Genomic DNA, 12,898 nt, shown 5'->3' on the forward strand with positions numbered 1-12,898 from the left:
CCCTGTCCCCTTGTCACCTCCTCTCCTGTGCGGTCTCATCTTTATTTATTTATTTATTGTTTCAAATTGATTTGTCCAATTTTCATCTAGGGTAGTGGTTCGGTTAAAGGCAGCACAGTGATGTTGACCTCAGGGGCTATCACACCTAGCCGTGGACGCAGGCAACTCCCACAGACCCCCCTGACCCCCGGCCCCGGGGTGACGTTCAAGACTGCAAACTCCTCCCCTGTGCACTTTGTGTCTGCCCAGTGTAGCAGAGGCCTGCCCACCCTGAGTCCTGGCCGGCTGAGCCGTGGGCTGTCTGAGCACAATGCCCTGCTGCATAGTGGCACCTCTCACATCCCCTCCCCCATCACCCGCATCAGCTCTGAGCCCTTCCTGGGCTATAGTCACAGTGACCCCCAGGGCCAGGGTAGCCCGTACTGCAACCTTCGGGACGAGCTGATGAGCCCTTATGCTGCCAGAGCACGCTCCCCTCGGACAGCACGTCCTCAAATGAGGCCGGGGGCCCTCCACCTGCCTCCACCACCCCAGAAGAGATGTGTGGTGCCCAACGAATGCCACTTTACCTTTGGTGGTAATGGCAACGCCAGCCTGGGCTCTGACTCTGGTGCCAGGCCACACAGGTACTATCACGAGGCAGAGGAGGATGAATGGTGCTAGCATGGCTTTGAACAGATGTTTTTAATGCATTTTGAGGAATCGTGATGAGTTTTATCATCTTTTTTGAAGGCTTTAGTTTACACGGTTGCTGTATGATAAGCTAATTATGGGAAATAAATCATGGAGGGGTGGAATTCATTTGAATGTGAACAAAACAGCAGCATTTTTAGGACCTGGATGAATATGAAAGTGGATGTGGATTTGGTGAATTGTTGGTAATTCAGTTGGATCTGACCAACTGTAAGGTGTCTAATGCACTGAAGACAATGGCATTTTTCATTGAGGGCACTTTTGCTTTGCTTCTTTATCAAATGTAATTATTTTTCAGTCTTGATATTGACCCAGATAGTAGCATAAGAAACCCTCCTACAGGTACACAGAGTAGAGATGGGTGAGCAGCAGCCCTCTTTGCTGTCTCTGCGATGAGCAGAGTGATCGGCTCAATGGAAAGTCCCATGACAATACCTAGACACTGTTAAGCAAGTGTAATAACACATGATTAGGAAATACTTATTGAAACTTCCCTCAAACACACTGGAAAATATCCTAAACAGCTATTGCTTTGCTTTGGGACTCTTACTATTCGGTAATATAAAGAGATTTACAGTAGCCCAATCCATTATATAACATTCCCTTCCTGTCAGAAGATACAGCCTGATAGAGCAGAGGGATCGATGCTGTCATTCCAGACAATGATTTTTGATTTGCTGCTGTTGAACCATCAAACTTCACTACCACTACTAGAGAGAAATTAGGAATGGAAATGAAATGTTATTTGTTTTATATAAAACTATTGTAGATGTTATCTTTTCACTGTCTGCATTTTCTGTATGATGTAAAAAACACTTAGTTTATGTAAATTGCTTACAGTTTGTCATAATTTCAGGTCTAATGTTTCTTACATACTCTCTGCTTCCAATGTTTAATACAAAGTGCCTATCCTTTTTAGATATACTGTAGTAAAGATGCAAAGTCAACCGTTTTTGGAAAGCATCAACACTTAAGCAGTTTGTTCAATAGGCTAGTTCTGCAGGAGAACAAGATGTACAGCCAGCCTTATCTGAGAAACGCTAACTTTTATTTGAGAAAAAAAATAACATTTGAATGGAAATGACTAACTACCTTATGATTGCTGATATTTTTCTTGTTTAATTGTCTTTTTGGTAAATATATTTAATCAATGTGAGGGGTACAATGAAAGCTAGTGCAAAAGCATATATCATGAACACGTAACAAACATGCATTAATTACATTAGTAGCATATCAGTCCAGTTGGAAAGACATTATCAGAGTAACACAACTGCATGTTTAAATCATAAACCTGGTTGACCACAGTCATGAAGATGTAGTGGTGTGTATTTATTTTCCTTGTGAGGATACTCAACTGCGATAGCATTGCAACCTCTGTATTGCCTTCTGTTTCAATGTTAGAACTGCAGACTCAGTAAAGAACAGAAGGAATCTGATGAGAAACAGTGTGCACTTTCTGGATGGATGTTCTTGAGAAGCAACGATGAATACAGATCCCTGATGAGAGAGTGTGCTGAGTTGGGGCCCTAGCACCCTCTGTGTCTCTCAATTGGCTCAGACCCCTCTGTCGTAAAGGTTTAAGTCTCCCCATTGGCTCGGAGCCACGTGACTAAGATCTGCCCCCCCGATCTAAGCTTCCATTTTTTTAAGAAGAGGATTTCCCAGCTGTCAGATTATAATATAAATCTGGTTCACACCTTCTATCTTTCTATCTACCCATCCCATGATAACCGCTGATGTTGATGATTCACATATTCTGTAGCTCAGTTGGTAGAGCATGGCGCTTGTAACGCCAGGGTAGTGGGTTCGATCCCCGGGACCACCCATACGTAGAATGTATGCACACATGACTGTAAGTCGCTTTGGATAAAAGCGTCTGCTAAATGGCATATATTATTATTATTATATTAAAATGCTTCAGATATTATACATGGATAGTAATATAATATCGTGGAAAATGTTGCCCTGGGATGGATGATCTAATTCTTGGATAGCTAAAAGTTTCTGCTCTTTTCTATTCTACAGTACATTGGGGGTGGAATGTAACCAGGTATGCTGTATAAAGTATGCTCTACTCCAGTGAAGGTGTTGCTCAATTATTGATAGTAGCGGAGATACTGTAGGTTGGACCAGGTGTCGCCATGACCACACACTCGTCTGGGTTCTGTACTGCATATTTCCCAGAAGCAGGGTTTTGATGACAGTGAAAGTAGGGCTATGCAACAAGACACTAAGGTCATATACTTCATCCATTCTGTAGCTTTACCTGCTGAGATCTCCACATTCATTCTTCAGCATGATTGTGACCAAATGTTTTATATAAAACGTTGTTTTTTTTAAATGATAAAAATGTATTTAAAAATGCATTAGGCACAACGAGTAAAGCGGAAATTCATAAAGTATTTAGAAATACAGCAACTTCTATATATTTGCATGCATACAATTTGCCCATTTTGATGATGTCAAGAGGTAAACCTGTGTCTTAAACAGTAAGTGAACAATGTTATGGTTATTTCTATCTGTTCCGTGTGAGGTCACCTGAGAGGGGTGATCGCTTCAGTGGAGGGTGTTCAGAAATATTGAATACACTGTAATGGTTTTATTTTGTATAAGACAGGAACAAATTCTCCACATTATTGTCCAGATACATTAATTGATTACCCCTTGACATGTTGCCATAGTGGGTCAAAAACATACATATACAATCAGTCTCTTCCTTCATCTCTGTGGCCTCTTGTATTATTTATTTCGTAAGAAACATATCCACACCCTAGTCTCTAACATTTACATTTAAGTCATTTAGCAGACACGTTGGTTGCCAAACATTGAACTGTTCCTATTTCTCGTTCTGCATACCAACTGCAGTGTACATGTGGCTTCTGGAGAAAATAATGTTTGCATGTTCTGACAATGTATGTGCATGTCCTTCTGTAGCTCAGTTGGTAGAGCATGGCGCTTGTAACGCCAGGGTAGTGGGTTTGATCCCCGGGACCACCCATACGTAGAATGTATGCACACATGACTGTAAGTCGCTTTGGATAAAAGCGTCTGCTAAATGGCATATATTATTATATTATTATTATTAAATCTTGGTACTTTTTGATGCCATCTGTTCATTTCTTGTTAATTTTTATTGATCTTTGATATAAACTGTGGGGTTTGTTGGAGAAAAAAAAACTTTATATAAAAACAGTATTGAACAATGTTGATAGTTCCAGCCATGCAACAGAGCTGGAACATTATTTGGGTCTTGAAAGTGAGATGTTTGTTGCCTGATTATGTTTATTGGCCAGACTTAGAATTTCTACATTTACATTTTGTATGCAACCAAGTTCCTTGAATTAAAAAAATAATATGAAACAAACATGCTTCAATATGTATAATAGCTGGAATATGTTTTATGGGATAAGCAGACAATGAATGACCAGTTGATGTTTATCGATTTAGGATGGATGGGTGAAGGTGTATCTTCTGTAGGTGTCAACGGCGCAATGTCATTGGTCAACAGCCCACAGTGGGCGGAGACATTTCCCAAAATACACAAGGTTCAACATCCCGGTGATGCTCGAGTCGCGGGAAACAGTTGATGCTTCAACCATCTCGAGCCTGCCTAAAACAAGACAGCACTTTACCAACAAACATACCTCCGTTTTTTTTCTCGATGTAAAGTAACATTGACAACCTAACATATAGAGGAGTCTTTCCACAAAGATATTTGAATTAATGATAATGTTTTGTTACTTTTGTTGTCATTGCTGTTGTGTATCTAAACAGAACAAGAGCTATGTTATATCCGATAGAATTGATGATATTATTAGTGGCTATTTACTCTCTTGAAGCCGCTATTGATGATTTTGAACAGGATATGGGCTCGGAGAATGTTGGGAAAGGTAAGACAGAGCACATCAATGTATCACACACGTACTTTGTATCGTTCTACTTTGATGTTATTTCTCCATCTACTAAAACGTTCATATGAATTTGGTATTGGCAAATGTGTTGTCTCAACAGGTGTCTGAAAAAATTAATCTCTTGAAATATGTTCTATGATAGAATGAAACATTTTAGACAGTTCGTGCACTGTTCTAACTCAACTGCTAATATTACGAACGTAAGTAGCCCATATTTCTGTACCCCAGTCTGTTTAGACGTTGATATTCACGATGCAGTAATACCATGCTCAACCACTTGGAGCAGCTGTTGATCGTTTTTAGAAAACTACATTGTCACCACAAACAAGCATGTATTACAGTTATAGCGTAATAATAGTTTATATCATGTTGAGGCAAGATGGGAATAATGTGTTTTACTCTGGAAATTCTGCTTAGTTCTAATAGAAAATCAATGCTTTTCCAAACATTCCCTGTTCTATCATTGAGGGAAAGAGGCTCAGGTAGGCACCACTAGGCAGGCAGGTTGAGTTGTTTAACCTCCATTATAAACTGGATTGCATTGTGCCTATGAACAGCCCTTAGCTGTGGTATATTGGCCATATACCACACCCCTCGGGCTGTATTTTTTAATTATACAATGGGTGGGTCTAATCCTGGATGATGATTGGTTAAAACCGTATTCCAACCGATGTCTGTTCCACAAGTTACCACCGGCTAAAACTATGACGTTGAAATGCCTATTTACTCTATTCCATCTGACTGCCCAATCCACTGACTCATCAGCCCAGCCAAGCAATTTATAAACTTGATCTCCACTATAAAAGCATCTAGCACATTTCTATGCTAGGCGAAATCACGCATCATTAACTCATTGTTATGGATGTATCCAAATAAATGTCACTAGAAAACAGCTTAAACAAACACATTTACATTTACATTTAAGTCATTTAGCAGACGCTCTTATCCAGAGCGACTTACAAATTGGTGCATTCACCTTATGACATCCAGTGGAACAGTCACTTTACGATAGTGCATCTGAATCTTAAAGGGGGGGAATACTTATCCTATCCTAGGTATTCCTTAAAGAGGTGGGGTTTCAGGTGTCTCCGGAAGGTGGTGATTGACTCCGCTGTCCTGGCGTCGTGAGGGAGTTTGTTCCACCATTGGGGGGCCAGAGCAGCGAAGAGTTTTGACTGGGCTGAGCGGGAGCTGTACTTCCTCAGTGGTAGGGAGGCGAGCAGGCCAGAGGTGGATGAACGCAGTGCCCTTGTTTGGGTGTAGGGCCTGATCAGAGCCTGGAGGTACTGAGGTGCCGTTCCCCTCACAGCTCCGTAGGCAAGCACCATGGTCTTGTAGCGGATGCGAGCTTCAACTGGAAGCCAGTGGAGAGAACGGAGGAGCGGGGTGACGTGAGAGAACTTGGGAAGGTTGAACACCAGACGGGCTGCGGCGTTCTGGATGAGTTGAAGGGGTTTAATGGCACAGGCAGGGAGCCCAGCCAACAGCGAGTTGCAGTAATCCAGACGGGAGATGACAAGTGCCTGGATTAGGACCTGCGCCGCTTCCTGTGTGCGGATGTTGTAGAGCATGAACCTACAGGAACGGGCCACCGCCTTGATGTTGGTTGAGAACGACAGGGTGTTGTCCAGGATCACACCAAGGTTCTTAGCGCTCTGGGAGGAGGACACAATGGAGTTGTCAACCGTGATGGCGAGATCATGGAACGGGCAGTCCTTCCCCGGGAGGAAGAGCAGCTCCGTCTTGCCAAGGTTCAGCTTGAGGTGGTGATCTGTCATCCACACTGATTTGTCTGCCAGACATGCAGAGATGCGATTCACCACCTGGTCATCAGAAGGGGGAAAGGAGAAGATTAGTTGTGTGTCGTCTGCATAGCAATGATAGGAGAGACCATGTGAGGTTATGACAGAGCCAAGTGACTTGGTGTATAGCGAGAATAGGAGAGGGCCTAGAACAGAGCCCTGGGGGACACCAGTGGTGAGAGCGCGTGGTGAGGAGACAGATTCTCGCCACGCCACCTGGTAGGAGCGACCTGTCAGGTAGGACGCAATCCAAGCGTGGGCCGCGCCGGAGATGCCCAACTCGGAGAGGGTGGAGAGGAGGATCTGATGGTTCACAGTATCGAAGGCAGCAGATAGATCTAGAAGGATGAGAGCAGAGGAGAGAGAGTTAGCTTTAGCAGTGCGGAGCGCCTCCGTGATACAGAGGAGAGCAGTCTCAGTTGAATGACTAGTCTTGAAACCTGACTGATTTGGATCAAGAAGGTCATTCAGAGAGAGATAGCGGGAGAGCTGGCCAAGGACGGCACGTTCAAGAGTTTTGGAGAGAAAAGAAAGAAGGGATACTGGTCTGTAATTGTTGACATCGGAGGGATCGAGTGTAGGTTTTTTCAGAAGGGGTGCAACTCTCGCTCTCTTGAAGACGGAAGGGACGTAGCCAGCGGTCAGTGATGAGTTGATGAGCGAGGTGAGGTAAGGGAGAAGGTCTCCGGAAATGGTCTGGAGAAGAGGGGAGGGGATAGGGTCAAGCGGGCAGGTTGTTGGGCGGCCGGCCGTCACAAGACGCAAGATTTCATCTGGAGAGAGAGGGGAGAAAGAGGTCAGAGCATAGGGTAGGGCAGTGTGAGCCAGCGGTGTCGTTTGACTTAGCAAACGAGGATCGGATGTCGTCAACCTTCTTTTCAAAATGGTTGACGAAGTCGTCTGCAGAGAGGGAGGAGGGGGGATTCAGGAGGGAGGAGAAGGTGGCAAAGAGCTTCCTAGGGTTAGAGGCAGATGCTTGGAATTTAGCGTGGTAGAAAGTGGCTTTAGCAGCAGAGACAGAGGAGGAAAATGTAGAGAGGAGGGAGTGAAAGGATGCCAGGTCCGCAGGGAGGCGAGTTTTCCTCCATTTCCGCTCGGCTGCCCGGAGCCCTGTTCTGTGAGCTCGCAATGAGTCATCGAGCCACGGAGCGGGAGGGGAGGACCGAGCCGGCCTGGAGGATAGGGGACATAGAGAGTCAAAGGATGCAGAGAGGGAGGAGAGGAGAGTTGAGGAGGCAGAATCAGGAGATAGGTTGGAGAAGGTTTGAGCGGAGGGAAGAGATGATAGGATGGAAGAGGAGAGAGTAGCGGGGGAGAGAGAGAGAGAGCGAAGGTTGGGACGGCGCGATACCATCCGAGTAGGGGCAGTGTGGGAGGTGTTGGATGAGAGCGAGAGGGAAAAGGATACAAGGTAGTGGTCGGAGACTTGGAGGGGAGTTGCAGTGAGGTTAGTGGAAGAACAGCATCTAGTAAAGATGAGGTCGAGCGTATTGCCTGCCTTGTGAGTAGGGGGGGAAGGTGAGAGGGTGAGGTCAAAAGAGGAGAGGAGTGGAAAGAAGGAGGCAGAGAGGAATGAGTCAAAGGTAGATGTGGGGAGGTTAAAGTCGCCCAGAACTGTGAGAGGTGAGCCGTCCTCAGGAAAGGAGCTTATCAAGGCATCAAGCTCATTGATGAACTCTCCGAGGGAACCTGGAGGGCGATAAATGATAAGGATGTTAAGCTTGAAAGGGCTGGTAACTGTGACAGCATGGAATTCAAAGGAGGCGATAGACAGATGGGTAAGGGGAGAAAGAGAGAATGACCACTTGGGAGAGATGAGGATCCCGGTGCCACCACCCCGCTGACCAGAAGCTCTCGGGGTGTGCGATAACACGTGGGCGGACGAAGAGAGAGCAGTAGGAGTAGCAGTGTTGTCTGTGGTGATCCATGTTTCCGTTAGTGCCAAGAAGTCGAGGGACTGGAGGGAGGCATAGGCTGAGATGAACTCTGCCTTGTTGACCGCAGATCGGCAATTCCAGAGGCTACCGGAGACCTGGAACTCCACGTGGGTCGTGCGCGCTGGGACCACCAGATTAGGGTGGCCGCGGCCACGCGGTGTGGAGCGTTTGTATGGTCTGTGCAGAGAGGAGAGAACAGGGATAAACAGACACATAGTTAACAGGCTACAGAAGAGGCTACGCTAATGCAAAGGAGATTGGAATGACAAGTGGGCTACACGTCTCGAATGTTCAGAAAGTTAAGCTACGTAGCAAGAATCTTATTGACTAAAATGATTAAAATGATACAGTACTGCTGAAGTAGGCTAGCTGGCAGTGGGGTGCGTTGTTGACACTACACTAATCAAGTCGTTCCGTTGAGTGTAATAGTTTCTACAGTGCTGCTATTCGGGGGCTAGCTGGCTAACTAGTAGTGTTGTTTACGTTACGTTGCGTTAAAAGAACGACAATAGCTGGCTAGCTAACCTAGAAAATCGCTCTAGACTACACAATTATCTTTGATACAAAGACGGCTATGTAGCTAGCTATGTAGCTAGCTACGATCAAACAAATCAAACAGTTGTACTGTAATGAAATGAAATGAAAATGTGATACTACCTGTGAATGCGACCGGGTTGTTGAGTTCTATTCAGAAGACGTTGGCTAGCGTTGGCTAGCTAGCAGAGTCTCGTACGTTAAGGACGACAAATAGCTGGCTAGCTAACCTCGGTAAATTAAGATAATCACTCTAAGACTACACACTCTAAACCTAAACAACACAATTATCTTGGAACGAAGATACGAAGACAGCAAAGACAGCTATGTAGCTAGCTAACACTACACTGATCAATGGAGCTACTTTTCTGTTATTCTTGCTGCACTGCCTAACATGCCTGAAAGGTTAGCTGTATTTGGCTAGCTAGCAAGCAAGGTTTAAGAACGTTGCCAGCCAATATGGCAATGAAACATTTAGAGCGAACGAACGTCCATAGATACAGGACAAGAAGACTTAACAACTCTGGCAACGTCACGTCTCTGGCAACCAAACCGACAGAACAAACAACCAGCCAGTTTGGGTAGCAACCTTAGATTTGTGTCGGGATTATATCTTGTGAAAGGATGAAATAGTATGAATAAATTAATCAAAATAATTACGTTTTTTATGAAAATATGTCAATTATAATTTGAATAGGTTAGTAACACTGTTTAAAAGTGATAATGCCCTCAAAGCCGGTGTTTGGAAGATATATTGGCACGGTTTGCCACACCCATGCAAATATATCCTCCAAACACCGGCTATTACTTAATTATCTGCTGTACCTGTGAAAATCAATAAGTATAGAATTTGGTTCATATAGGCTACAGAATATGCATAGTAGCCTCAGACAGTAAACACAGAGTTAAGTCATTACCATCATTTCCCATAGAATGTCACCACCTCATTCCAACATTCCATAATATCTGCTCTTATACAACGCTGTCCATATGTGAAGGGAAAATATGCTTATAATGTTTTCTAATAGTGCTTGTGTTACCATAAGATCTCATGAGCCACATTTCATCCAGCTGCTCCCAGTGCAGCTCTGCGAGTGAACAGACCCACAGGCTCAGGATTAATTGGTCTGGCCTGGGAGAGCCAGTTATAGACTGGACTGTATGAGAATGAGGGAGGAAGGGAATAATTATGTGTCATTCAAAGAACCCCTTCCCATCTACTATGACCTGTACGTAATCCCATAGTGATGTTGGTCACCAAAGGGAAAGACCTGAAGTGTCTCGTTCTGCTCAGTCATTTATGCGGGCTGTTTCCAGTTGAGTTGGTTTGTTTAAAGCTCCTTCATGAAGTCTGGTTCTGCCTCTTGGTGACCATGTTGGTTCATTGAATAGAGCAAGGGGTGGCTGCCCACATTGTTACAAGAGGGTCCCTTGGGTTAGGTTGGATTGCAGAACCCAAACCCACTTAGCACACTATTGCTTGAGCATTTTTTTCTGTGAATAGACTTTCAATTAGCCTATGCAAAGATACTGGTTCCAGTATCTCTAAAGAAAGCTATATTGCAGAATATCGACCATAACCTTACTAAGATGTATTTATTCACATTTTAGTGGTAATTATTGTGCTAAAAAAAATTCAATATCCATGAGGTAACAGCTCCATAAATATGTTTTTCTAATCTATCTGTTATTAAAGCTTTGCTATGTGACATCGGAACAAAGTAATTCCAATGATTAATCATGTAAATTATGGTATGTAATGTCATGTTTTAATTGTAAAAATTAACTGGCTTGGACAGGAACGGGATCTGTTTGCTCTCTGTTCCTATATCGTGTCATTGAGTGCAGATCAAAGCGTCTGTGCTGTCTCGGTCTGAGGGGCACCACTCCAAAGCCAGACTACTGAGGCCTGACTGCCAGACATACAGACAGTAATTAATGTTATCCTGGTTTGATAACCATAACTATGTGTCCAGGGGAGAATAACATCTCCCTGCTGATTGTGTGTCTGGGCAGCATTACATAGGCCAGGCCAGGGGCACTTGGTGGAACTATGGCTGAGAATATTTTAGAAACTTGACATTCAGGGGAAATATGAAAACATGATTTTCTGAGCGATTGTCAGATTGAGTCAAAATAATTACATAATACATTTGGGAGGGCTATCCATGCTAGACATGCAGGTTGGTATTTATTGTTATGAATCTTGCCTTGTAGGCAGCTCTATGGAGTGATCACTAACTGGCACAGCCACAAAGTCATACAATCAGATTTGAAACCTAACCCTAGCCTTAACCCTAACCTTAACCACACTGCTAACCCTAATACCTAACACAAACCTTAAAACTTTTTTTAAAAAGTGCTTTTGTTTTCATGACTTACGATATAGACAATCTTGACTTTGCAGCTGGCGCATTTAGAAGAAATCACTCAGTTCTGCCTCCAGGGCAAGCAAGATTCATGACAATAAACGCCAACCTGCGTTAGACATGCTGGACAAAATAATTAATTTTTCAGGTTGCTCAGTTTGGAAACCAACAGTGGTGGCTAAAAACCCTCTGAAGTGTCAGACATGTCCTCACAATTTTAGAAGACCATGTTGAATTATGACATTGTTATGCGTGGTTAAGGACTGTATTGGGAGTTGCAGCTAAAACTTTACAGTATTTGGCTTTAGCCATCCAGCTGTCCCAATGTCATCTCTTGTGAGTTATCATCATGCCTGTCTGCTTAGGTGGCCTATTTGGTGAGGTGATTGCTAAAGAATTTTAAGTAGGCAGGATAATTGCAGTTCTGCTGTTGGCAGAAATCTACAAACTTTGTTATGCTTTGGCTTAGAATGAATAAATGCTCACTGTCATCTGTGTGATTTTTAATCATGGGTCAGGAACTCAAGGCAGTGTTTAGATTAATTAACCTTGCTTATGTTTTTTTAAATGTTTTATTTCACCTTTATTTAACCAGGTTGGCCAGTTGATAACAAGTTCTCATTTACAACTGCGACCTGGCCAAGATAAAGCAAAGCAGTGCGACAAAAAACAACAACATAGAGTTACACATGGGATAAACAAAAGTACAGTCAATAACAATAGAATAATCTATATACAGTGTGTGCAAATGGAGTAAGGACATAAGGCAATAAATAGGCCATAGTAGCGAAGTAATTACAATTTAGAAAATGAACACTGGAAAAGCATTCCAAGTTCTTATTTACGCTTACACACAATGGCTCTGTGGTGGGTAGTAGCCATGTTACGGGCTCCTCTTGACCAATTCTGTGGGGGTCTCAACTTTGTTTGGTACATAATGTCTCTGCTATCATTTCCTATAACCGTAACCAGCTTCTGGACATCAGAACAGCATTTACAAACCTTGATTTGGATGAACATTTCTACTTCAACGAGTCGGCATATCAGGACGTTCTGCTTACTCCGGACTAGGCCTTAATCCCGGGACTTGAAAGAAAAAGTGGCGACGAAAGAGAGGCAAGCAAGGCCTGATGAAACTATTGCCCTCTGTTCTATTGGCAAATGTTCAGTCACTGGAGAACAAACTTGTTCGAGACTATCAACAAGACCCGAAAAACTGTAATATTCTATGTTTGTTTTCATTTATTTTTTAATTTGAGCCCTTTTTCTCCCCAATTTCGTGGTATCCAATTGTTTTAGTAGCTACTATCTTGTCTCATCGCTACAACTCCTGTACGGGCTCGGGAGAGACGAAGGTTGAAAGTCATGCGTCCTCCGATACACAACCCAACCAAGCCGCACTGCTTCTTAACACAGCGCGCATCCGCACCAATGTTTCGGCGGAAACACCGTGCACCTGGCAACCTTGGTTAGCGTGCACTGCGCCACTGGAGTCGCTGGTGCGCGATGAGACAAGGACATCCCTACCGGCCAAGCCCTCCCTAACCCGGACGACGCTAGGCCAATTGTGCGTCGCCCCACGGACCTCCTGGTCGCGGCCGGTTACGACAGAGCCTGGGCGCGAACCCAGAGTCTCTGATGGCACAGCTGGT

The 12,898-nt window shown here is 43.9% G+C and overlaps 2 protein-coding genes across 2 annotated transcripts in view; both read left to right on the forward strand.

The window, feature by feature from the left end:
* The window catches only part of LOC124034454 (voltage-dependent N-type calcium channel subunit alpha-1B-like), a 105,318-nt gene extending 101,272 nt beyond the window's left edge, over nt 1–4,046 (forward strand). Inside the window, exon 44 of the mRNA XM_046347683.1 lies at nt 91–4,046. Coding sequence (XP_046203639.1) covers nt 91–663 — 573 coding nt within the window. The 3' untranslated portion in view covers nt 664–4,046. The remainder of the gene's footprint in view (nt 1–90) is intronic.
* Nucleotides 4,047–4,307: 261 nt separating this feature from the next.
* Nucleotides 4,308–12,898, forward strand: part of si:dkey-61l1.4 (collagen alpha-1(I) chain) — a 67,482-nt gene continuing 58,891 nt past the window's right edge. The window contains exon 1 of the mRNA XM_046345385.1: nt 4,308–4,583. Within this exon, the coding sequence (XP_046201341.1) occupies nt 4,478–4,583 (106 nt within the window). The 5' untranslated portion in view covers nt 4,308–4,477. The remainder of the gene's footprint in view (nt 4,584–12,898) is intronic.

Source organism: Oncorhynchus gorbuscha, linkage group LG04 (genome assembly GCF_021184085.1).
Source record: "Oncorhynchus gorbuscha isolate QuinsamMale2020 ecotype Even-year linkage group LG04, OgorEven_v1.0, whole genome shotgun sequence".
Taxonomy (NCBI): Eukaryota; Metazoa; Chordata; class Actinopteri; order Salmoniformes; family Salmonidae; genus Oncorhynchus; species Oncorhynchus gorbuscha.